This window comes from Chenopodium album, chromosome 6 (genome assembly GCF_948465745.1).
Source record: "Chenopodium album chromosome 6, dcCheAlbu1.1, whole genome shotgun sequence".
In the NCBI taxonomy this organism is placed as follows: domain Eukaryota; kingdom Viridiplantae; phylum Streptophyta; class Magnoliopsida; order Caryophyllales; family Amaranthaceae; genus Chenopodium; species Chenopodium album.
In genome coordinates, this window is record NC_137839.1 from 38,451,481 (window position 1) to 38,478,233 (window position 26,753).

At 32.6% G+C, this 26,753-nt stretch overlaps 3 protein-coding genes across 5 annotated transcripts in view; 1 reads left to right on the plus strand and 2 right to left on the minus strand.

The window, feature by feature from the left end:
- Nucleotides 1-971: 971 nt before the first annotated feature.
- Nucleotides 972-2,213, minus strand: LOC145636897 (protein FAR1-RELATED SEQUENCE 5-like). The gene has a single exon (XM_081688434.1). It carries the CDS (start codon nucleotides 2,211-2,213, stop codon nucleotides 972-974), a length of 1,242 nt encoding a protein of 413 aa, XP_081544560.1.
- A 9-nt stretch (nucleotides 2,214-2,222) lies between these two features.
- Nucleotides 2,223-4,156, minus strand: LOC145636898 (protein FAR1-RELATED SEQUENCE 5-like). The gene is made up of 3 exons (XM_081688435.1): nucleotides 4,146-4,156; nucleotides 2,774-3,293; nucleotides 2,223-2,705 (listed from the first exon to the last, which is right to left on the minus strand). Exons 1-3 carry the CDS (start codon nucleotides 4,154-4,156, stop codon nucleotides 2,223-2,225), a joined length of 1,014 nt encoding a protein of 337 aa, XP_081544561.1.
- A 3,455-nt stretch (nucleotides 4,157-7,611) lies between these two features.
- LOC145636034 (uncharacterized) overlaps nucleotides 7,612-26,753 on the plus strand; it is a 38,892-nt gene continuing 19,750 nt past the window's right edge. Inside the window, exons 1-7 of one of the 3 annotated variants that reach the window (XM_081687468.1) lie at nucleotides 7,612-8,074; nucleotides 8,220-8,307; nucleotides 9,561-9,710; nucleotides 18,539-18,670; nucleotides 19,908-19,971; nucleotides 20,064-20,102; nucleotides 20,206-20,280. In XM_081687468.1, the coding sequence (XP_081543594.1) occupies nucleotides 7,831-8,074; nucleotides 8,220-8,307; nucleotides 9,561-9,710; nucleotides 18,539-18,670; nucleotides 19,908-19,971; nucleotides 20,064-20,102; nucleotides 20,206-20,280 (792 nt within the window). In that variant the 5' untranslated portion in view covers nucleotides 7,612-7,830. The remainder of the gene's footprint in view (nucleotides 8,075-8,219; nucleotides 8,308-9,560; nucleotides 9,711-18,538; nucleotides 18,671-19,907; nucleotides 19,972-20,063; nucleotides 20,103-20,205; nucleotides 20,281-26,753) is intronic. The other 2 variants (XM_081687469.1, XM_081687467.1) reach the window with 2 other exon arrangements.

Below are 26,753 nucleotides of genomic sequence, written 5' to 3' on the forward strand. Positions count from 1 at the left end.
ACTCAATCTAGAATTTTAGTCAAATTTGGTTCAAGTCAATAATTTTACGGGTTATAATCAAGGTAAAATCACCAAGTCAGTAATATATGAGTTACATTTGGGTCGGCTCATTTACACATCAATTCACGTTCAAAATCGGTATCTGATTTACTACAAGTTTAGGTGATTTTGATAACCGGTCAAATTACATTCAAGTAAAGTCAATAATTAATGGTTAGAAAATTAACTCATTCTAGAATTTTAGTCAAATTGGTTCAAGTCAATAATTTTACGAGTTATAATCAAGTTGAAATCAACAAGTCAATAATATATGGGTTACATTTGGGTCGGGTCATTTACACGTTAATTCATGTTCAAAATCGATATCAAATACTCTTGTCAACTCGGGTTCCACGAAAAATGTGACAAGTATTTTAGAACAAAAAATGGATATGGTAACAAGTATTCTAGAAGAAAGGGAATAATACAAGCAATTATCTTTAATTTTGTAAGTAAGAACATTTTATAAATCAAATAATTCATATGATATAAAATATGATAAAAGTAAATGAAATATTTCATAAAGTTAAAGTATAATAGCTAAAAGTAAACAAACTAAACTTAAGTTCTGCAGTACAATTACTTATAGTAAATGTAAAAATATTACATTAATAAAAATAATAGAAAAAATTTGTTCATTAAATCTTCATCTTGATCTTCCAAAACATCTTCTAATTTCCAAGTATTAAAATAACTGCACAAAAATAAACATCAGTTATTTGTCACAAATTAAAGTAAATAAATTAAAATGTAAAGTAAATAAATTAAAACCTAAAGTAAATAAAAAAGGTAAAGAGGTAAAATACCAAATAAAAAAATACCAAGTATAATAACACCTGCACAAAATAAAAAGTAAATGAAGTTATTGTTAAAGTAAATAAATAGAAGTTTAAAGTAAATAGAACACACTTAAGAGTAAAATACCTGAAAGACTACTTGTTTGGACAGTTTCTACTGTCATGGGAAACACCAGATTGCCCACAAGCTCTACAAGTTCTGCCTTTTTTAGATTTTTCTTCAGTAGCTATTTCTTTTGCACTCTTTAACCTCTTTGAACTTCTGGCAGAACCCTTATTAAGACACTGATTTGGAGGCAAGAAATTTACATCAACTTCATTTGACCCAACCAAAACCTGAATATCAGCATCTTTCACCTCTTTTGAACTAGGTGCATTTTCAGGATTATTCTTTGATATCATCTGCTCCTCAAATGAAGATAATGTCTTAATAAGCTCAGATAAATCATCCTCAGATTGTTCAGTTAAACTGACACAACTGAAAATCTTGGACCATACAATACTGACCAATTGCTTCTTCTTATCATACTTAGAAGCATCATCTAGAGCAACATCTATGACAGAAGCTTTCTTCAAAACATCTTTTCTCCAACGATTCAAGATGTAAGCATCAGGAATTTCACGTACACACTTGCCTTTCATAACAAACAAAATGTGTCTACATAAAACACCTTGACTCTCAAACATTCTACAAGTACAACTTGACTCATATGTTGCCAAATCAAAATTAACATCAAAATTTTTCCTTTTCTCATGATCAACAATAACAGAAAACTCCACACCGTCTCCATACAAAGAACTACAACTTTCAACTCCACATGAAAAACAGGGTCCCTGGCATTCTTCTTGAAAATCATAAAATATGGCATGAGTATAAATATCAGCAGCATGCTTTTCCAAGTGTAAATTAGTAACCAATTGAGGCTCAAGTTTATTAAGCCTGTACAGCTCATCCTGTTCATGCCTTTGAGCATCAAGCGCAGTTTCATAACGGACAAAGAATTCAACACAGGTCACATGAGGGTTTGTAAAGTTACAAAAGAAACTATTTTCACCTTCAGACCTAGATGTAGAACGCAGTAACCCACCCATAAATAAGTCCCTAAAATATGCAGGAATCCAAAGATGTTTAATCTTGAACATGTATGCAAACCACTCATGATCAACAAGGTTAAACTCCTCCATAACACTATTCCAGCCATCAACAAATACATGAGGATCAATCTCTCTATCCCAAACTACTGCACTTAGCTTTTTCAGGAAATCAGTTTCTTTACAAAAATCAGTTCCAACCTTTTCAGGTACCTTCCTCATTATGTGCCACATACACAGCCTATGTTTAGTCTTGGTAAAAACCTTTTCTATGGCAATACCCATTGCAGGATCTTAATCAGTGATAATACAAGAAGGTTCTCTTCCCATACACTTCAAAAAAGTTTGAAATAGCCACACAAAGGAATCTATGTCTTCTTTAGATAATAGAGCAGCACAAAATGTAACACATCTCTTGTGATTATCAACACCAGTAAAAGGACAAAAAACCAATGAATATTTATTTGTATCATTGGTGGAATCAAAAGATAAAGAGTCCCCGAATAATTGATAATCTTTTCTACCAATAGCATTAGCCCAAAAGACACGGGTCAAATGCCTACTTTCATCAACACAGTAATCAAAAAAATAACCCCCTTTACTGGTTTTCACTTTTTGTTCAAGGTTCTGAACAAACATCGCACCATCAGCATTAGAGATATAAACTTTCAAGTCCCTAGAAAAATTTTTGAAATCATTTTTACTGCCCCTGACATTTTGAAACCCACCACAAAGTTCTTTCATAATCCTATAAGACATAACAGCCCCTATATTTAACTTTGAATTGTCAATGCAAAAATGAAATTCTTATGAGCAAAATTTAAACCAACTTCATGTTTAGTAACCTGCCTAGTAATAGGTGTAGAAAAAGGATGAGAATGAGATTCATAAAAACAATACACCATATACTTCCCATCATTACAAAACCTAAATTTTATCTTAGCAGGACAACCAACTCTCTTCACAGTCTTTCTCTTTAAACAAGCACCTTCAACTTGTTTACCAGATTTCTTGTTATTTGTCACATACCCTTCTTTGCTACATAATAAATATTTTATTAAAGTAACTCCTTTACCAGTAGGATCATCCTTATTCTTTTGTGATTTAGTAGTACTAGAACGGACTTTAAATCCACACTCATTAGCATATTTGTAATAAAAGGCAATACCATCTTGAAGAGAATCAAATATCATACCAAGAAAAGGTTTGTTTTCAGAAGAACAACATGGCATATACTCTTTATCACCTCGAGAATTATAATATATTTTAGGAAGCAAAGGCTGAGTGGGTGTTTTGAAAATTCTTACATTGCTATCTTCAGTAGTGACAGAAGAAGAACAATGCTCTACACTTTCAGACATGTTCCTGAAAAATTAAATGAATAGAAGAAAAAAGTAAATAAACAATATATAAAAGTAAATAAACTATAACTAAAAGTAAACAATATCTTTTAAAAATATGCTCTACGCTTTCAGACATATTCCTGAAAAGTAAATGAATAGAAGTAAAAAGTAAATAAACAATAATTAAAAGTAAATAAACTATAACTAAAAGGAAACAATATTTTTAAAAAATATACTAATAAAAACTATTAAAGATATACTAAAAAGTAGATCACTCAAAGCATAAAGTAAATAAAAAAAAATTAAAAAACTTAAAGAAACTAAAAAACATGAAGTTATAAGAATTAAGTAAAACTAATCATGAAAACTTAATGACTGAATGCAAAAGGTAAATTTAAAACAACAACAAATTATATTACTAGATTAATAACAGCATGCAATATAGCAACTATATGCAGAAAACAACTACATTGAATCCGTAAGTGTAAAACCATAAAATAGGATAAAAAACCAAAAATCAAACACTAAATTGTATAGAATAATTCAAAAAACAAAAAAAAAGTAAAAATTTAGAAAAATTACAATAAAAAACCCTAAATCGAAAAACTCAGCTCAAGATAAACAATGAAAGCAAAATAAACAAAGAAAATACAAATATAATTAGAAAATTACCTCAATGAATGAAAATAATCGAAGAATATGATGTAATTGAAGATCAAAATCGAAAAATCTGGGCAAAAAATTCGGTAAAATGAAGAACTCAGATCGCGGCGGAGAGCTCGAAATTAGAGAGGGAAAATGAGGACGCGTAGAGAGAGAAAATGAAAGGAAGAGAGAGAGAAAGAAAGGAGGTCATTCAAAGTGGAGAAATTACCAAAATGCCATTACTGAAATGAAAAAGACGGGTGAAGCAAGGACCGTTGGATTAAGCGCGATCATTGGTACAGATGAGTTCCTAGTTCCTATTTTAGACATAGGTTCTCACATGATCCCATTTCTATATATATATATATATATATATATATATATATATATATATATATATATTTATGAATTAGTGATTTATAATTGTTTTAATTTAATTTTTTCGTCATTATGAAAAATATTAATTTCATACTTTTTAATGATAGGAAATTATATAATGAAGATGGCTAGAGATCGAATTAGAAGAAATTGAAGAAAATAATGTTGTTTTCAAGCTTATAGTTTTAGATGAAAACTCCTTCTTATTCACATTAATACATTATCAAAAAAAAATTATTATTATTATTATTTATTTATTTATTTATTCATATGCATGCATGTTTTGAAGTTAAGTAGTTTAGTAACTCCATTAAATTTTTTGGGATCAATTATGTAATAACTATTAAATTATTAATAATATCATCGTTGTTTGATTCAATGAAATCAACTTGCTTTATAATGCTATGCTGACATGGTTATTCTTTAAAATGATTTTGTCTATTAATTGTACAAACATTATATCATAAAATGAAATATTGTTGTAATATAAATGTCTATACATTTAGAATCAATACATTAGAGGCATATATATCATGCATTTTGCCTATAAGAGCCTTTCATGTCAAATTTCTGATTTGCATCTAAATATCATTAGTATTAATGTACAAGATTGCATCTAATTATATTTTGAGACAAAATTACATGATTGCCTCTAAATGTATATGATACATAGAAGAAAATAGGTATGCTGCCTCTAATTATATTTTGATGGCTACCCCTAAATATATATGGTATTTAGAAGCAAATTTATATAATGCCTCTAAATATATTTAGGGGCAAGATTATACGGTTGCCTCTGATTATATTTATGGGCAAGGTTATATGGCTGCCTCTAAATATATGGGTTTTTAGAAGCAATGCATTGTATTGCCTCTAAAAGAGGTTTTAGGGGCAAGTATCAATTAGCGACGGAATTTTTAGAGGCACTTGATTAATTATCTCTAAAAGGTATTATAGGCATCATCATTATTACTAGAGGCATATTTTACTTGCTTCTATAAGTAATTTTTTGTAGTGTGTATATACTCCTCAAACATGCAGATCATTGCACCCTTATGTATCATTGTTTTGAATATTCATTTAAATGTAAACAGTGGAATCCCTCCTCCATCAGACATCCATGCATTTACACAAATGTTTTACTTAATTATAATGATACTTACGCCTAATTTGTCAGCTATATTACACTTTCTTGGATCACCTGAAAGTTTTAATATATTGTTAAAAACCCCATAACGTTGAAAAAAAATTATATCATCTCAGCAAACTAGTTACAAATCTTAAATTTGTTTTTATCACACATGAAACCATGTTTTAATTCTCACTCTATAAATGGGATCTTTAAATGGGATGTTAGTAGACATAATAAATATATTTATCATACACTATTATTACTTCTAAACTAAGCAAAGAACACAAAAGTTTGCTTAAAAATTTAGGTAATGAGCACTAACCGGAAAACTGTTTGTTGAACGCCTTTAAATCTGCTTCGAATTATTCACAAACATCGTCTCTTCTTCATCGGATCAAAATCCAGCCATTTGTATGAGGACACTCGGACTTTTACACTTTTCTACCTTCTTGTGCAAGAAATGATGAACAAGAGGTATCCTTTGAAGTCCCTAAACTAATAACTACCTAAATTAAATGAACTGTTATAAATACCAAGCTTCAGATTCAAGCAACTTGCACAAACAGGCACTCTATCGTCGTGTGCTCAAAGTAAGGTGTGGCGTTCCTATTTCGCTTGCCTATTTGTCCATGTCGACTGCTGACTCATCAGGGTCTAACTCCAACTGCTGAGTTGGTGAAATAGATTGACAAACTAAAGTAATAAAAGAGATTAACTAGGCAACCCCCAACTCAAACAACAAATCATATAAACGCATCTAATTTAATATCTCCTTAACCTAACCATGATTTCTAAAGTCATGGAATAATACCTTGATTGGAGGCAAGAAAAACCAAATATAAAAGAAAGAAAAGATCATAATTTGGATCACTCGGAGTTGCTCCAAAGTCACGCCTCTTGTTAGCCTTGGTTGATGATGTTCAAGGGTGCTTAAGTGCTTGAATAAGAGGGTAAAGTATGACAGCAATGACCCACGAAAATCTGTTGATGAATACACAAAAATTTGAGAAAGTTGGAGAGGAGAAAGTTGATGATAAAATGCAGTAACAATACATACCCAATGGTCAAGGTTTATATATACGTGATTGAGAGGGGAAGAAGAGTTTTAGGGCTTGATTAAGGTGTAATGAAGGGGTTACTAGGCTAAATTTGTGAAACAACTTACCTGCTGGTAAAGCTATGAGTAAGAGAAGAATATGGGCTCAAGCAAAACATGTGATTACCAAGCAAAACCCTAAATTAAGGATGCTAATTGGACTTCTTTAGAAAGATTGAATAAGGACTATCATGGGCTTAAGGAGAGCAAAAAAACAAGGTTATACAAGCCTAATATTTTTGAAGATTTGTCAACAACTATATTTTGGCAACAAAAATGTTGTAGCAAAAGAATAATTTTTGGCAACGAAAGTAAGTCGTTGTAGATACCTTTGGTAACAACATCATGGATAACAAGCAAAAGTCGTTGCAATAAATGCAAACTTTTGCCGAAGATAATTTTAGCAACAATATATTTAGTTGCCAAAAAAACATATTTCTTGTAGTGATATATTATTAATTAATTAATCGAAAATCAAGTGTAATTTTCATTTTTCAAAGCTAGTTTTTCAACTTCACCTAAGCCAATAGTTAAGTTACAATTCATTGAAAATCAAGTGGGATTTTCATTTTTGAAAGCTAGTTTTTCAACTGCATCGAAACCGACGTTTAAGTTTCAATTAATTAAAAATCTAACAGAAGTTTCATTAAACTTTGTTTATATCTTTAACGCTAATAAATTAATTGTATTTCATAAATCAAACTTTTGTGTTTTTTCTTAAACATTGATTATCGTTTTATTCAAAGTCAATCAATAAGAGGCATTATGTAGATACTAAATTTTGATCCTATATTATTATTATTATTATTACTCCGTACTATTTTAAGGTGAATGAGAGCAGACTTAATACGGAGTACAAGAGAGTGTACAAAGGGCTTGTTCTGATTTACTGAACTGAGCTGAACTGAACTGATCTGATTGAAACTGAACTGATTGGAGCTGAACTGAAATGAACTAAACCGAACTGAACTAAACTGAATATTTTATGAGAGAAGGAAATTAGAAAATGAACTGAACTGAACTGATTGGAGCTTAGCTGAAGATTAGAGCATAACTAAACTAAACTTATTGGAGCTGAACTAAACTAAACTTAATCGAACGGAACTGAACTTAATCGAAATAAACTGAACTAAAATTTTTATGAAAGAAGAAAATTAGAAACTGAATTGAAAATAAGCCGAGGAGACCAGACCCAAAGTTACAAACTATACATAAACTTGGATTGATTGCTTTGGTAAATGGTAAGTAATTAAATACAAGAAGCGAACCTAACCACGTTTAGCAGAGAGCAAAAGGGAAGAGCTTAGGATGACAAGCACAGCAGCAATTGCACAGCCGTGCATTAACCATCACCATCTTTCCTTCAACCATGGCTATTCTCTCTCCTCTTCCGCCGTTACAACAACCACCTTCTCCTCTTCCAGACTCCATCTTTTCAAAGCTTACAATTCCATCCAAATTAACAACAATTCCAACTACCATCAAGGCCAACAACACACTCGCAATTCGACAAATTCAACCACTTTACCCTCAATTCCGCGCAATTCCACTGGTGGGTTTTTCTTCTTGTCCCTCTCTCATTTTTTAATTTTTTTTTTCTTTTATAGTCTCTCTTCTCAATTCAATTTTACTGATTTTTTAATTTTTTATTTATTTTGTTTTTTTTTTTTTTTTTTTTTTTTCCTTCTGTGATGCAGGTGCTAGTGATTCTGAGTTGAGGGCAGTTCTTGAGCTTGCTACAAATTCTGAACTTTTGGAGATTGAAAAAATCCTCTTTGGACCCAGGTATTATATTTCGGCTTTACTGCATTTTTCAGGGATTTAGTAGTATATGAAGTTTTGATTTAAAAATGTTATTATTCAAGTTCTGGGCATTATAAGCAGTGTGTGATTCAAATTTGCATTGGCATAAAATTATGTGTGTTGCATATAAGGAGCCAGTCATGGTAACATATAGTGAAAATCAAGCACTAACTACACTTGCTTTTGTCTTGCATTTCAAAGTTAATATTGACTTTTGAAATATATTCAGTGCTTAATGCTAAGGGATTTACTATGTCAAATACGAAGTATGTATAAATCATATACTCCATTTGACTTTAATATGTCACATTTGGTTAGAGATCATTCATAACAAGACTCTTCTAATGATACTTTGGAAATTTGCTTATTCGAATGTCCTAACAAGAATCTTATAATGATACTTTGAAAATTTGCTTACTCGAATGGGTGGGCATTGAAGATGTTCTTGATATAATAATTAGAATGGAGGGAGCATATGAGAAATTTTCTTATGTGAGAATTTTTCTTCATGTTCTAAATTTTTACTCGTATGTTCTAAATTTTAAATGTGATGTTCTAAACTTTTCTTTAAGTGTTCTAAATTAAATCAAATATTCTAATTTAGTACTCACATGTTCTAAACCATAAATTAATTAAGTTTGATGTCATAAATTTTAAATAACTTGTTCCAAAATTTTAACTTATAGTTCTAAATTTTAAAACGTGTGTTTTAAGATTTTCAATTATATCTTCCAGATTTTAAAGCGTTTGTTCTATTTTTTTTACTCGTATGTTCTAAATTCTTTACTCACACTTTCTATATTCTATATCAATTTGTTCTAAATTTTTATTCACATGTTCATAATCTTAAATCAGATGTCTAAATTTTACTCATATGTTTAAAATTTCATAAAGTAAATTTTATAAATTTTTAATCACTTGTTCTAATTCTTAAATTAGATGTTCTAAACATATTACTCACATAAATGTTCTAAATTATTATTCATATGTTCAAAATTTTAATTTAAGTCACATGTTCTAAATTTTAGCTCGCATGTTCTAAAATTTTACTCACATGTTCTAAATTTTAAACCAGTTCTCATATAAGTATGAATTCTCACATATGGACATATTCTCACCGGATCCCTTCCCTATATATATATATTTTTTTTTTGTAGGAATTTCATGATAATTTAGGTATGTAATTCTCTAATTATTTTCCAAAAAATAATTTCCCCTTTGCTGTGGTGTCACAGCTACCTTAGTCCCCTGCTAAAATCATTAAGTAATGGGATTGAATTGGATCGATTCATGATTGAGGAGGACTTTGAACAGCGAGAACTTTTCATTGAAGTTCTTGAGTCTCGATTTTTATATCTTGCGGCTGACGCTCGTTCTACATTGAGGTTGGTCCTCTTTAGAACTGATCATTTTTTTCGTTCTTGTGCTACTTTGTTTATCTGAGTGTTTGCTCTTAAATAACTTTATTGGTGCCTTTCATTTTGTCTGTTGTGGTTTATGTCAAACTTTGAATAGAGACCTTACAAGCTTACTTTTTTCAGTAGTAGTTGCACCACTATACTTTGTGCTGTGTGTGTGTGTGAGATTTCTTCTATTACAAATTTCAAACCTTCTATTTCCCTTTAAAAAAAAACCCTTCCATTTCCCTTTATTCTAAATTTGATTTCAAAAAATCTTCATAAATGTATGTTTGCACTAATATTTTGTTCAAGTATGTTTTACAAAATAATCAAGCATGCATATTATTCTTAATTCTGCATTGACTGAAAGATCTATGTCTATGGAGAGTTAGTTTTGTTTGTAGACAATTTGTGGTTAATTGCTCAAAGCTTGATGTGTTGATGATGAAGGAAATTTTGTGCCGTTATACATACCTCCTAAGATCAAACAACATGCAAGTACCAACTGAAATAAACTCTCGCCATCTAATGTCCTTTGATAAGTAGAGTCTTTAAAACCCTCGTTTATTCGTTAGATTCTTCATATTCCTAGCATTATTGTGAGAATTACTACTTTTTTTTTTCTCTAAACCTCAGCTATTCTCTCTCTAAAGGGCTAGAACAAACCCTAAAAAAATACACTCCTAAACTAGCCTAATCTATTCTAATGTTTTCTCGCTAAAACTAAAAATGAAAATCTGAAAAATGAATTTAAAGTCTCTTAATACCCCAATTGGGTATTTAAAGAAAGCTATAAAAGGAATTAGACTAAGTAATATAATGATTAATGAAATTAGACTAAGTACTATTATACCCTTTCTAGTGCCTTCTACTATCTTCCTCTCCAAGCTAGCACATGAATCATCAAGGCATCTCTCATTAACTTCTCTTTGTGGGTACTTTTGGAAACCACCGTGAAGCCACCTCCATTGAAACTTCCCACCATCAGTTTCACCGCCGGTAAAAAAGCCCAGTCCACCTCCGATCATTATCCCACCACTGGTAAAACCACTAGAAAAATCACCATCCCGTCCTTCACGAAGACACCTTCCCTATTCAGGCCACCACCAGCGGTGGTCTTACCCCCCTGCTTAACTGTTCCACCCATTTTAATTGGATTTTCCTGCTGACTCCCTTCTTTTTTAGCTGAACGAGACCCCGACAGAAGAGCTGTCATCTTATTGTTACTACCCTTGTCAACATGTTGTTCATTTTCTATGCTGCCCTTACTAGCATCTTCTAGGATTGTCTTCTTTCCCAAGTCATTGAAGCTTCTCCCATACTCACCCTCTTCTGGCAGCAAGTCATACGAAAAATCTCCACCACCAGCATGCTCGATGTTACCACCGCCACCGGATTTGCCGTCGCCGGAATTATCAAATCTACACCCACTCACCATCTTTAACGGCCCCTGATTTGAGCTTTTCTTCGGCCTGAAGCCAAACATCCCACCACCACTACAATTTTGGACACAACCTCCTGGACCACCACCCGAGTCACAGCATCCGGCACCACCTCTCTCAAATATCCCACCATCCAAACCACCTATCTTATTTCTCAACCTTCTGCTCTCAAAATCACCGCTAATGCCACTCGCAAAAGGCACACCACCAGTTTTGCCGGTGCGATCATCTTGACCTCCGCCAGTAAATCCACCTGCAAACTCACCACGGCTTCCACCAAAACCTCCACGAGATCCTCCACCAAATTTCTCCACCATCGCGCCACCGGAGAAGCTGCTAATGATGGAGCAAAAGTTTTGCTCACATCTGGAAAATTCCTCACCTATGGAAATGGTGGCTGGCTGCAACTCCTCGCCGGCGTGGATGTCTGCTGGCACTTCCTCCTCCTCCATTAAATCTGCCTGGTTCTCTTCTTCCTCAAGCCCGTCTTCCATTTCCTTCCACTCAAATTTCATGGAAGAGAAAATCGGAGAAAAAACATCATCAATATATTTTTCTAGATTTCTTTGAAGGTTATCAACCATTCTCTTCGTGGATTCCTCCATCCTTTCGGAAAATTGCTCAAGTGATTGTGACCAAATCGGAGCTCTGGTGACCTCCATTTTTTTTTTTTGAAAACAGAAATGCAGTGGCTTAATCTACCAAGACAGACTGCTCTGATGCCATTTGCTAGGAATTAGTACCCAAAACAGTAAGTAAGCAAGCTAATTAGATATAAAAGAGTAGCTAAGGGGGATAATTTGTATTATCAAATGATTGTTCAACAATACAGTGCCTTCTTTCGAGAGGAAGGTGCTCTCCAATAACAAAACTTCTCAACAATATTCAACATGATGATTATTCCTCCTAATGAGGCCTTATATAGAAAAACTCTCATAACAAACTCTAACTTATTCCCCAAGCTATTATTAATAGGCTATGACTAACATACCCTTCCCCTAATTTTGATTCCTTGCACAATGGTCATCCCCCATTATTATTGATCAATAAACAAGACCATATGATCTCTTTGAATGAAATCCAGCCCAAAACAGGGAATCAATTATGGGAAAGAGGGTGTAAGTTGCGGGCGCGGAAGCAGATATTCAAGGCACAAAGCTCGTCAAAACTAACAAACTATGAGCGCAACTTGTTGCTGCTGCATGCTGGAGCTGCAGTTGAGGGCGCTGTGGGCCAGTTGCTGCAAGGACGAGATGGGATGTGTGATGATTTGGTGGGATTGGTGTTGGTTGTTGATTGGCTGCCGCGGTGGTGAGGTGAAGTGAGGTGATGCTATTGTGGTATTGCTTAAGTGAGCAAGAGCTAGTAATGTGGGTGAACTGTAGCATAGGTGAATTGTTAGGAGTATGGAATTTTGTACGTGGAATGCGGGGGGTGTGGCAAGAAAGTGAAGGTTTCGAGTTGATGTTGTTAGGCAAGGCTATGAGGACTTCAGGGCTTGAGGTTGGTTTTAGATGGTGGAAAGTCCTACTTGCTTTGCTATTTGTTTGTGTGGAAGTATAGAGATGTTAGTATTGTTGTGAGTGTAGGTTATGTGAGTGTTGGTTATTTTGATATAAAGAGAAAGATAAGAAAATATATTTCATTAATTACATTCATCCTCAAACAAACATCACTGCCTTGCCTTATGTAACACCATAAAAATTCCTTTCTTTTAAAATACCTGTTTTGCTCTGTTTAAAATTCAAAATAGGAAAATCTAAGACATTACCACTATCGTGAAAACGGCTAAGGCAACTATCAAAGACACACAGCGGAAGACTATCTTATAAAACATTCAAAACGGCTCAACTTAAAAAGTCAACCAACAAAAGTAAAGTCAAACCAAAATAAAACAAAGTCAACTTATAACCTGGGTATAAAATTGCGGTCGCATTGTAACGTATCGGCCGAGATGATGCGGTTTTGAATTTTACCGAACCAAGATTATCCGATGTGTAGCACCTTTATGAATCAGAGGCAACCGTATAACCTTGCCCCTAAAAAAAAAATTTACCTTTTAATATTCCAAACCAAATTAAACATTTAGTTTAATCAAACATGCTCTCTATCATGCCAATACTAAAAGTGTGGTTCGTATATAACATGTCAAAATAATTATTTCCATTCAATAATACATCACAAATAATTCATGCTTCATAATTCAATCACCAACATCAACTAAATAATAAATTCCAACCAAAACTTTCACAATACTATTTGGAATCAAGTATTCAAAGCCTAGCATGTTCCTACATTACCAAATAAATACCAAGTACGCGAACGTACCTTGAATACAATCTAAAAATTGCCACGTTTAATATAAATCACTCACTTTGAAGTCTCCTAGAATCCAAAATCATAATATGGCATTAAAATCTACTCCACACAAATTTTCAGCAATATATACTCTTATTAAATCACTCCCAATTTAATTAAAACAAGCTAAAAATTACTTTAAAACCTCTTACTTTTATCCCAATTAATGGGTAATTAAAATATCTTCAAGAAACTTAATTTTTAGCTTACTAACAAAATTTCTAGCAATATTAACTCATGAAAACTTGCTGTAATTATGGTTTAAAACCCTCAAATTAAAGGTTTAAACCACCCTAAATCATATTCCTTCAATAATCAATTATTTGTAAATCTAGGGTTTCAAATTTGGGGCTTTTTAATTAAAATTAAAATCTGAAAATTAATTTGCACCATACTGAAAATCAATTATCATAAAACTCATAATCAATAATTAGATCTAGGATTAAAAAAGAGAAAATAAAAAAAAGAATAATTTTTTTTTTTCGAAAGGGTAGCCGCACAGCCACGACACCACAGCCGGCTGCTGTCGTGCTGTTGGTGTACTGGCACTGCTGCCGGCTTCTCGGCGGCCCACCGGTGGTTTGGTGGTGGCCGACGGTGGTGCGTGCAAAGGGGAAGGGGAAAAGATAGAAAAAGAAAAGAAATAAAGGAGAAGGGAGAGAAAGTTTACATTGGTTATTCTCCACTTTGTGCAAAGTTTAACTTGTCAAGTGTTGAATATTTATACCCCTTCTCTAGAAACACTTCTTACCTAAAATTTCCTTTTTAATCTTTCCTAATCCCATTTTTTATAAAACTTAAATCAAATAAAACTCTCCTTTTATAAAATATTTCCAATCTTATTTAAAATAAATGATTAAAATGCCATAAATAATTCATTTCAAATTATTTAAATATTTCACAAAATACTTATTTAAAATAAAATACATATAAAAATACGGGGTATTACACCATATATAAGCCAATATCACGAACAAACCAAAGATAAAAATATGCCAACTAATTACTTAATAATAGAAGCATGACTCCACTAACAAAATATGCTCTGAAAAAAAAAAAAACCACTATCTCATAGGATTTATCACATGCAGTTGACTAATAAACAAATTGACCCACTAATAACATACTCCTAAAGCCTTTATTCATGACCAAGTACACGTAATTACTACTAATAATTAGGCATAACTATTTTGAATCAATCACACAACACTCCCCCTTGATTCAAAATCATAATTAATTATTAAACTAGCTTGCTACTAAGTCCAACAACTTGGGACAATGGAACTCGACACTTCAACGGCTCTTGCGACGATGGACTTCGACTTGAACTCGATACACTTTAACGATCTCGACACTCAAGGTACCTCAACCCCTACTTTCACGACACAACCACAACACTAGATTTAGAAGAGCTTAGTCTTTTCCTCTTCGCCCTTTTGAGCATAGTTAGATTAATCACCTTGCTCATCTCTTTGTTTATCCCAACAAAGGTCCTCTTTATGACCATACCTTTAGCAATAGTAACATTGAACGTTGCTTATATTTCTTGTGGATTGACCATTTCTTCTACTTTCTTCTTGACCCCCGCCTTGTACAACACCACCACGACCACGATTGCAACCACCAAAGCCACTCCTACCTTGACCACCATCATATGCTCCCTAGTCTTGCAAGCTGCCTGCACTTGGAATGCTTTTTTTTTTTTTTTTTTTTTTCTCCTTCATCATCACTCTTATCAATTCTTTCTTCATGAGCCGACAAAGAACTCATCAACTCATCGAATGTATAAGTTGACAAGTCCTTAGAGTCCAATATTGCAGTGACAACATGCTTATAATTCTTTACTTTGTTAAGGGTTCTCAACACCTTTCACAGATGTTTCATCCGTGATAGTATCACCATAAATTTTGTTACTCTAGATAAATTTTTTTAACAGATTCTTTATCTTGCATTGCCAAACTTTCAAAGCTACTACGAAGTGTTTGTAATTTGGCTGCCCCTATTACCTTCTTATCTCCAAAGAATTCTTTCTTCAAAATCTCCCATATGCGTGCTTGGATGTTGACGTAATGGAAATTCGTGGAAAAATCTCATCCTTCAATGCTGATTGGATAAACAATAGAGCCTCAAATCTTTCATACGATTTTCCTGTAAATATTGATCGAGAATAGCCGGTGTCGGGTATGGCTCATCTTAACCATACTCCACCAAATCCCATAACTCTTCGGACTTGAACAAGATCTTCGTTTTGAGACTCCATAAGTGATAATTCTCTCCTTTAAACATGGAAATTAAGGGCTGCGACAATGAGTTTATACCACCATTTATCATACTTTCTCACTCATTAATCTTACTCGAAAAAAATACTACGAAAAACACTAATGAAACACTCACGACTCTTTTTTAATGTGTTATTGGCTTAAGACCGAACCTGGATTAGCCGGATACCATGTTGGTTATTTTAACATAAAAAGAAAGAGAAGCATTTTAAAATCTAATTCATTAATTACATTTTTCCTTAAACAAACATCACTGACTTGCCTTATATAGGCCAATATCATGGACAAAACAAAGCTAAAAATATGCCAAATGATTACTTAATAATAGGAGCAGGACTCCACTAACAAAATATGCTTTAAAGAAAACAAACCCACTATCTGTGTTTCTTAACTATAATAAACATACAGTTGACTAATAAACAAATCGATCCACTAATAACATACTCCTAAAGCCTTTATTCATGACCAAGCACACGTAACGACTACTCCTAATAATTAGGCGTAACTATTTTGAATCAATCACACAACAGTGAGGTAACGCTGGCTAGGGTGGTGTATGATAAGGTGTCTTGTGGAGTACGTTACTTGTTAGATGATTGATGATGGGTGAGAAAATTAAGGCTTTTGTGGTGTACAATAAGGAGTGGGTTGCGAAGGAAATCTTATATACAAAGTAAGGTCTTATTAACTTCACCTTAAAAAAAATAATATTTCGTAAAAATAATGTAAAAATAAGATTAGTTCAGTAAAATAATTTCAGTTAAGAAGAAATAAGTTTAGTTTAGTAAAAATCAGTAACTTTAATTAAGAAATATAATAGAGTATTAGTAAAATAATTCATTTTAATCAAAATAACTAAGTTTAGAAATAATAATTTCAGTTCAGTAAAAATTAGATGAAGTGAATAGGGCTGACTTAAAGAATTAAAAATGCTACAAGCATTTGATTACTTTATCTAAATGAAATAAGAGAAAGTAAAAGTGTAGAAAACAATGTAAAATAAATGAAAATGATTACAAAAATAACCTAAAATCTGCTCCTATGAGTGCTATAAATGACACTCAACACGAGAACATATATGACAATTAAGCTAGCCATTATAATATGATGGAAAGGCTCGAATGCCCTAAAGATATAAAACACATACTCCCTCTGTTTACTTGCAACATTTTGATTGGACACACTTGCCGACGCACATGTTTGACCGTTGATATCTTTTATTATATATTTATATAAGTTATAAAAAGTTTATATTAAGAAACTATACATTAACATAGACCCAACAACATCTTACATGATTACATTGACTTTCATATACTAGTTAAAAAAGATGGTCAAAGGGAGATGTGTGAATAGTGCAAAAAATCAAACCGTTGCGAGTAATTTGGGACGGAGGGAGTATATAGTATATGAAGCCCAAATAGTTGACTGCTTTAATACATATGATAGCTAGCTCGGAGGAATAGTGAAACATAATGAATTGAAGGAATTTTGTTTGAAAGCTTTGTTTAAAATGCAATGGGGAGAGAGAAAGAGTGTGGTTCCCTTTTCCCCAAAAATCTTACCTTATAAGCCATTTCAATGGTGAAAGAGAAAGAGTGAGAGAGAGAAGAGATCGATATGAGAGTGAAATCAGTTCAAGCCAAGCTATTTAAACTAAGCAATTAAAGCATGTAAAGGAGAAAAAGTTAAATACACATTTTGAGGGGTGAAAGGTATTCATAAAGTTTTCCAATTGCCAACTTGTGGCTTTTTAAAGGTTATAGTTTCAAATGAAAAAGTAGGGGAATATGAAGCAAAGAAAATTACATGGATTAAGGCAAGTGGAGTTTGTTCCCATGTGAAAATAAGAGCATATTAGCCATTCTATAGTAAAAAAAAGAGTCCATACTGAATAAGGACGTGGCGTGACAATTATGATGTTTCCGTTTTAGGGAAATGATGAAACTATATCCACACTTGTGCCAATATTGGTTTATTGTTACTACATCATGTGTTAGTAGTTTATATTTTCAACTTTAATGACATTATTCAAACAATCAAACATAATACTGTATTAATATTGATGTAAGCAATATTTTGTTTGACATTAGACAACTTTAAAAATGAATCTTGTTTTAAAGTAAATTTGTATATGAATCTGATGATATTAAATATACTAGTTTATAATACTTGTTATAAAGTTATAAATTGTTTTATGTAAAGCAAAAGTTATACTTATGGGATTAAGGTGTGATTGATTGGTTGTTTGATTGTTTGATGTAAATCAAATGCTAGTAATTTAACAAAACTTAAACTCTATTACAATCTCTTATTATTAAAATTATTTATTGGTTTAGATGATAGCTTAGGTGGCATCATTTTAATATTTAGAGTGGCATAATACTTTTTTTATTCTATAAGATGCCAAGTGGTGTGCTCTTGTGCTTAGAAAAACATGCGTTTAAGTTATGTGATATGATAGGAACAATATTTGTGATAACGTAGTTTATTTATTTAGTTTTCCTGTTATTGCTCCAATAACTTTGCAGCCATTTTGAAATAAAGGTTTGCCATGAAGTTTGTTATTGTTCATTCGCTGAGAAGTCACAAATGTTTGTTTATTTTGGTTACACTTTATGATATGATGAAACATAAATAAATGCTTAGTGGAGTTGTCTCCTTAAGTCCTTGAATATTATAGTTACTCAATACATGTGAGTGATGTGACTCATTATCTTGTATATGTGAACAGAGGGTGGAGGCCTTCATATAGAAATGTCTTGCTTGATGTGAGAAAAGAATTGAAAATTCCATGCTCTACAAAATTATTGACCGAGGACTTGGAGGTGGAAATCTTTATTCATATACTTGGGGAATGTTCAAGGTAAATGATGTTAATTTATAGAAATAATACGAAGCTACTGTCTTATTTAACTATGAAAGTACAACAATATTATACTTGAAAAAAATTATTATCTTGTTTAAATTTGGGCTTTGGGGCCTTTGGAGTTTTTGCTAGATTGAAAATAGAGAGTTGTGGAGATTGTATTGTGACTAAGGGCTCATTTGGTTCACCTTATTTTCGCCGGTCCAGTTCGGTCAGATGGTTTGAATTGACCAAACTTTGACCTTATGTGGATAATAATCTATAAAGAAAAAATGTGTCATGTGGGATCTGGTTAGATTTGTAATAATGTGTGCTTTATTAATTTATAATTTTTATAATTTTTTTTCATTACAAAATTAAAGATATTTATCGATAAAATCCGCATATAAAACGATGATCTCATCTGAATATATTTTTTCTTCTGATATGAACTTAATGAACTTATTTTTTCTAAAATAAGTAAAAATAAGTTAAACTAAACAAGGCCTTTCACTACTAAGAAAGAAACAGTAGTGTAGTATACCTTAGGCCATTGTGATGTCAAAGTCTAATGTTCTTAAGACATAAAGCAACCTACATGCAACCTTTTATTAGGGCGCTTTATGAGTGATTGCTGTCTTATTCACTTAACTTGTTTCCACATAGAATGTCTACTTTGATTTTCTATAAATCTAAGAAAGCTTATTTAACTTATTAGTACATGATTTTTACTAACTGCCCATTCATTTTCTTAAAGGAATCTACCACATTCAAATACAAGAACCATAGTAAAGTAGAAAAAAGCGAAGGCTTTATAGAAATATAGGAAATCTTGTAAACCTCTTTAGAAGTGGAAGCATTTTGTAGATAAGATAATATAGGATTTTAGAAGTGGAAGCATTTTGTAGATAAGATAGGATTTTATAAACTTTTACAGTAGGTAAAAGCATTTTTCTTTTAATGTGGGCAATGATTGTTTTTAATTAAAGTACTCCGTATATTTAATAAGCAGTATGCAAGCTATCTGGTGCATAAGGCTTTTGCTTTAAGTATAGGCCAGGTTTATTGAACTAGAAATATGTCGTCAGATTTCAGATTGTATTTCTTTAGTAATCCAATACTTTAACTATATGGACATGCTGTGTGCTGTCATAAACTGCTAATAAAAATTTGTTTTTTATGAGCATGATTTGATACCTTGACTGTTGTTTAGCCATTTCTCTTTTGATTTTTTCATATTTGATTATCATTTCAGAGACGGGGACACTGCTGCTGCACTAAAAGTTGGATCAGCAGAACTATGTTCTGTGCTTCTTAAAGTATTGCGTCTTTTACATCTTTCTCTAAATTTGTATATTTCTTTTATACTTAATATTGGATTGTGTAATTTCTTCCTTAGTTTTGTGTTTAGGGTGGTCAATTGATTTCGATGTTGAAGCTTTCCGAATTGGTAAGACATGTACAATCATATAGGTAATCAGGGAATTTGGATCCTCTATTGCAATTTTCCTCGCTTTCCTCCTAATAGTCTGCAGTTGTGTGTCCCTTGCTAGGTTACAACTAGGCTATCAGGAAAAATGCTCTTTGAAGCAGCTAAACATAAGCTGGATAGCAAAGTTGTTAAAAAGGTGTGTATTCATATTTAAACAGATCTATATAGCTATTTGTTAATGAGACTATGAGATTGTTTCTTTTTATTACCTCCCCATCTTTAGACATACACGTGTTACCTGTGGAGAAACAAATTGCTGACGGTTTGGACACAAATCATGTTGAACTCACTGCTTTGAATTTAGATGTGGCAAAGAATAAGATTTTGGATCCATATCAATGGTGGTAATTCCTTTATCTGAATCACAAACTATTGGTCCAGGCATTTCGTCGGTCCAACTATTATTTGTACGGCAATATAAACTTCTCACTCCCTCATTTCCACTTACCATCACCTACAATACTCCCACTCAATCCTACTTCACTTTCTCTCCTTCTTCTCCTTTAAATCACCCCTATTTTCTCTCTCCTCTAAATTCCTCTATTTTACTTGTCCATGATTTTATGCTTGAATTGAAGAGGATGGAGAAAAAATGTTGTTGATTATATTTATCCGTGGTTTATGCTTGAATTGGCTTGATAATTGATTGAGATTCTCGGATTTTTTGAAAATTACCCAAAAAAATCGATTTGGAACTTTCATGTGTGATGTATAATTGTTGAAATTGATTGTCCTATGTGATTGTATGTTGAATTGTGTGTGTTTTGATAACAAATGTATGTATTTTGGTTAGAAAATGAGCATGTTATGTTATAACAATGAGCTTAGTACGGGATTTCAATGATGGTTCTTCCATTATTGACCTTTTAATTAATTTTTATAAAATAAATTCTATAAATTGGATGATATCATCTGTAAGTTGGATGATATCATCATTGGATGATATCCTCCATAAGTTAAATGATACCATGTATTGTGTCTATAATATTATCTATACGATGGATGATATCTCCTCTAGGCGATAAATTAAAAGGGAAATGTTGCAACTTCACTAGGTGAATTGCATGGGAGAGGTAAGGGGAGGAACCCCTGTTCGTCAAGGTGAAGACTGTATGTGTCCAACGACATGTCCTTGTCAAGGGATCAAGCAACCTTTATTTTTATTTTTATTATTTAAAATAAAAAAAACTATTTCAATTCTCCTTCAAAATAAAATCCTCTTTTTTTTTTTTTTTTTTTTTTTTTTTTCTCCAATAATTTTTTAATTGCTTAACTTTGTATTTTTAGTTTGCATCAAATAATACATAATCCAACAAAATTTACATATCCTCTATCAAATAATATATATCATCTAACAAATTATACATCCATATCCTCCATCAAATAATATATATCCTCTAATAAATTGTACATAATACTCATTAAATAATATATATCCCTCCAAAGAGTTATACATATCCTCTAACAAGTTGTACATGTCCTCTATCAAATAAAATATCCTTTAATAAATTGTACATATCCTCTATCATATACTACATATTCTGTCACAAACTGTTCATATCCTCTATCAAATAATACATATCCTTCAACAAACTGTACATGCCCTCTATTAAACAATACATATCATATATAAATTGTGTATATCCTACCTCAAATAATATATAACCTTCAACAAATTGTATGTATCCTCTATCAAATAACACATTGACAAAGGGAATAAACGCGTCGTCAAATGCCTATCTCTAGATCAAATACAATTTATACTACCTAAACAAACCTAATATGAGTATAAGGCAAGCATAGGGGTTAAACCACTGGGAACGAATAAACACTACCAAATGTTATCAACAATTAATCTAGTCCGGAATAGGAAATAAATAAACTAAAGTCTAAAAATGCTAAAACAAGAAATAAAACATTAAGGGAAATGGTTTAAGAATAACATCCACTAAAGCATAGCAAAGGTATAGAGATTGAATTAATCATGAACTAAACATGCTTGAATATCAAAGTAAGGTCCAATCTAGTCACCCGTCGGGGTCAATTGGCTTCTCCTAACATAGCCTCTATGTTTCCACATTAGAACCATATACTGGGAGGTGCTATCAAATAACAATCGATACAAATGAATCTTGCTAGGTCCGTTATCGCATCTTCTAACAATAAGTCTCTCCCAATCAACTAACAACATGCATTTTGCAAGTAGATTGAAGAATATCAAGCATATAAAGACTTTAATAATAAATAAATCAATTCCAAACCCTAGAACATGTTCAAGATCCAACTACACAACTATCCCCTTAATGGGGAAATTACTCACTAATCACGATAATAACAAGATTAATTAATAAATAACCAAAAATCAACATGATTAACAAGCAACACTAACAACTAAAACAATAATAAAAAAAAAGCAAATAAAATAGAGGAGAGAGAGTTAGAGATTCTCATTGATTGTTGATGAAAGTCTACAAACAAGATGATCAATCTTCTTCTTCAAAATCCAAGCTGAACAATGGTGAAACCATCGCTTTCTCTCCCTAAACTACTCTAATCCTAAGCTAAACCTAGAGAGAGAATCTCTCCTAAACTAATTAAGAGAATAGAAAAATTGTTTCCTTCTAATTACCCCAAAAATGGGTATTTATACTAACTTAAGAAAATAGAAAAATAAAATAAGGGAAAATAGAATAAAATAAAGCTAAATTAGAAATAAGAAAAGGAAAATAAATAAAAGGAAAAGGTAAAGGAAAACAAAAATAATAATATAAAAAAGGCAAATCCCCCAAAACCAAAATGTCAGAACCCCCGAATTAAATCCTCTTCCTCTTTGATATTTGGCTGCTAGTTTCATCACCAACATTCATCAACCATCAACAACAATCATCAACGGTAATCATCAAGCATCATCTTTCATCTTCGATTGCGGCCGTTTAAACCTTAATTAAAAATCACGCGCAAGGCTTGTGAAATGGTTCGGTCGAACCGTGGGTTGGTGTGGTCGAACTATGGGTGTGTTCGATCGAACCATGGGTGTGTTCGACCACACCTCTTCAAATTAGAAAACTTCCAATGTGTCCGACTCTTTTAGCACTTTGACCGAACTCCTTAATTGTTTGCCCGAACCCGATTAATTTGAATTTGCTTTGATTTGGGGCTGTTGCTTGTGCAAATTGGCTCAAGGTGTGTGGTGTTGCAGCGGTGGAGATGGGCTCGGTTTTTGTTGGTTGTCGCTTGGTGGTGGTTGGTGTAGAGGTGCGGTACGGCTGCAAGGGAGCTGTTGTGGGTTTCGCGGTGATGTTTGTCTGGGTTAATTAGTGATTTCGGTGGCTGGTGGTTACTGCCAGGTGCGGGTGCTGATTTGGGCTGTTCGTGGGGTTTGTATGATGGCAGCAGCGAGGGGTGTGCGGCATTGATTGGTAGCTGTGCGGTTTTGGTTGCGGTGGCTGAACAGGGAACAGGTGATGAGTGGCTGTGATTTGGTGGCAATTGATGGGAGGTGGAGCCGTGGAGATGCGGTTGGAGGTTGCTTGCGGTTGGTGGAATACGGGAGCAGGGGTTGACTTGGATGTTGCGGGTTTTGCTGAAATCGGTGTTCCGTTGGGTTGGTTTGGGTGGCTGAAGGTTAATTGGTGGCTGCTGTATGCGTGAGGGAGAAGGGGATTTGTTGTGCTTGGGCGCGGTGGAGGATAAGGTATGGTGGGGGTGATGGATAAGCTGGCAGCAAGAAGCAGGGCAGCTTATGATGTCCTTCTCTCAAACCAGAAACTCACTCCATTTGGATATTGTAGCATATGCCTTGAACCTCGAACACACCTACAAACACGAGCAAGACTAAGGAGAGGATTGGGCAAAGAAAATAAAATATATAATAGAAATAAGAGAAATAAAACTTAACTAACAAAATTAAATAAAACACAAACAAATAAAACTATGAAATAGACTCAAAACTAATTAAAATAACTAAAAGTAAATTAGATTACTTTCGAGGAAAAATAAAGAACGAAATAAAACAAATCAAAAGCAAATAAAATACGAAAATAAACTAAAACTAATTAAATAAAGAAATTAAACTAAAACACTCTAAAATAAAAAGAAACTTTATTAATGAGGAAACAAGATAAAATAAAACAAAATAAACATGAAAACGACTCTAAAACTACTCCCTAAGAGTGACATAAATGTCACTCATCACACATCCTTGAACAAGTTATACGTATTCTCTATCAAATACCACATATTATCAACAAAATGTATCTATCCTCTATCAAGTAATATCCTCTAATAGACTATATATATCCTCCATCAAACAATACATATCATCCAACAAATTGTACATATCCTCTATTAAATAATACATATCCTTCATCAAATAATTTATATCCTCCAATAAATTATACATATCTTCTATTAAATAAAACATATACTCTAATAAATTGTACGTATCCTTCATCAAATAATTCATATTCTCTAACAAATTGTACATATCCTCCATCAAATAATTCATATCCTCCAATAAACTTTACATATTTTATATCAAATTATATATATCCTCTAATGAACTATACATATTTTCTAACACAGTACATATCCTCTATCAAATAATATATATCATCTAATAAATTATACACATCCGATGCTCTATTAAAAAAAAAAATATCCTCCAAGAATTTGTATATATCCTACATCAAATAATTCATATCCCCTAACAAATTGTACATATCCTCCATAAAATAATTCATATCCTCCAATAAACTTTACGTATCCTATATCCAAAACTATATATCCTCTAATTAAATGTACATATTTTCTAACATATTATATATCCTCTATCGAATAATATATATCTTCCAACAAATTATACGTATCCTCTAACGAACTATACAGGTTCTGTAACATAGTGCATATCCTCAATCAAATTGTATGTAATCTCTAAAAATAAAAAATAAAAAAAATTTAAATTTAAAAAAAAAAACTATTTTTAAAGAAAAAATTAATAATTAAAAATTAATAGGTCAGCAATGGAGGAACCACCGTTGAAGGTCCCGTACTAAGCTCATGGGTATAACATAACTTGCTCATTTCTCAACCAAAATACATGCATTTGTTATCAAAACACTCACAATTCATCACACAATTCCATAGGACAATCAATATCAACAATTATAAATCATACAAAAAAGCCCCAATTCGATTTTTTTTTTTTTGGGTATTTTTGAAAAATCCCAACGAGTTTCTGACCGCTCAATTGTATATTGCATAGCTTGTGATTGTTGTTGTTGGGATGATTGTTGAATTTGTTGTTGCTAGGATGTTTGTTGCCGCACGAAATATTGGGCGCGGCTTGCCGCACCCAATACCTTCTCTATCGGAATTTACATCTCTTAGAATTGTCATTCACGAGATGAGATGATTAGGGGAAGGTGGTATGGTTTCATGAATTTGCTCTGCTTGCTGTTTCAGTCTTACTCTCTGTCTTCATTTTTTTTTATTGCATATTCACGTTTAAAAATTCATTTCAGTTCTCACTTTATAGCTTCAATTGCACCTCTAAGTTCTTTTTAACGTTATTATTTTATTACATAGATTAGTATCAAGTACATGGTGGATACTGGATATAGTATTATATATAAATAATTCTCTGCACAATTTTCTGCTGTTTTTTTAGTAGTGCAGAGACTGATGAGCATCATTTCCAACATTGTCACTTCTCCTGTCAAGTTTGTTCAGTAAATATTGTGATGCTTGAGTGCTGAACTGTTATATTTCTCTATGTTGGTAGAAATACAATTATTCTGTGTGGAAGAAGGCCAAGGTTGAAATTGCAGGCTGTTTTATTTTGCTTGCCATATGTAGTCAAAGTGAACTAGAATTACTGCCAGTCTTGCAACTTGGTCAATTTGTTGCAGTAATTGGTCATTAGATGTGTAGTTTTTTTAAAGCAATCTGCATATGTATGAATTGATGGGAAGAGGCTGCCTAAGTAGAGCTTGGGTAGACCTACGCTGTAGGCACCTGGGAAAACTGTCATGGATGCCCAATTTTTGAATCCAAAACTGATAAAAACAAACAGAACTGAAATATACTCAAATTAGATGATCCAAATATGACGTGTACACATTTATTATTAAATATGAAATCAATGCTAAGTCTTTGACCAATATTTATCTGAACTAAAATTGTAGCCCTGGCTGAACTGATTGTAATGGTTAATTCGTCAAGGTGAACGCATTACGCATATTTCTTTTGTTGATAGCTGTTTTTGTAGAACAATTTATGGCGTAAATGTGTAAATGCCTGGTAGGTATATTATCTAATCTTGTACGAGTATAATTACCCATGTCAATAAATGTCATAGAGTTACTGCTAAGTGCTAATTGCTAAAGGGCTTATAGGAACCAATATTTATGAAGAGCCTAAAAGTGTGTTTTGGTTTTTTCACGTTCCCTCTAAGTTTTTTTACCAAGTACCCCCCCCCCCCAAATTCTTAATTATTAGCTTCACTCAAAGTGTGATTAAACCTCACAATGACTTGTGAATCACTAAACGCTCAATTATCTATCAAAAAAAGTTTTGTATATATCCATCTTTGTTCCCTTTGTATTTGCA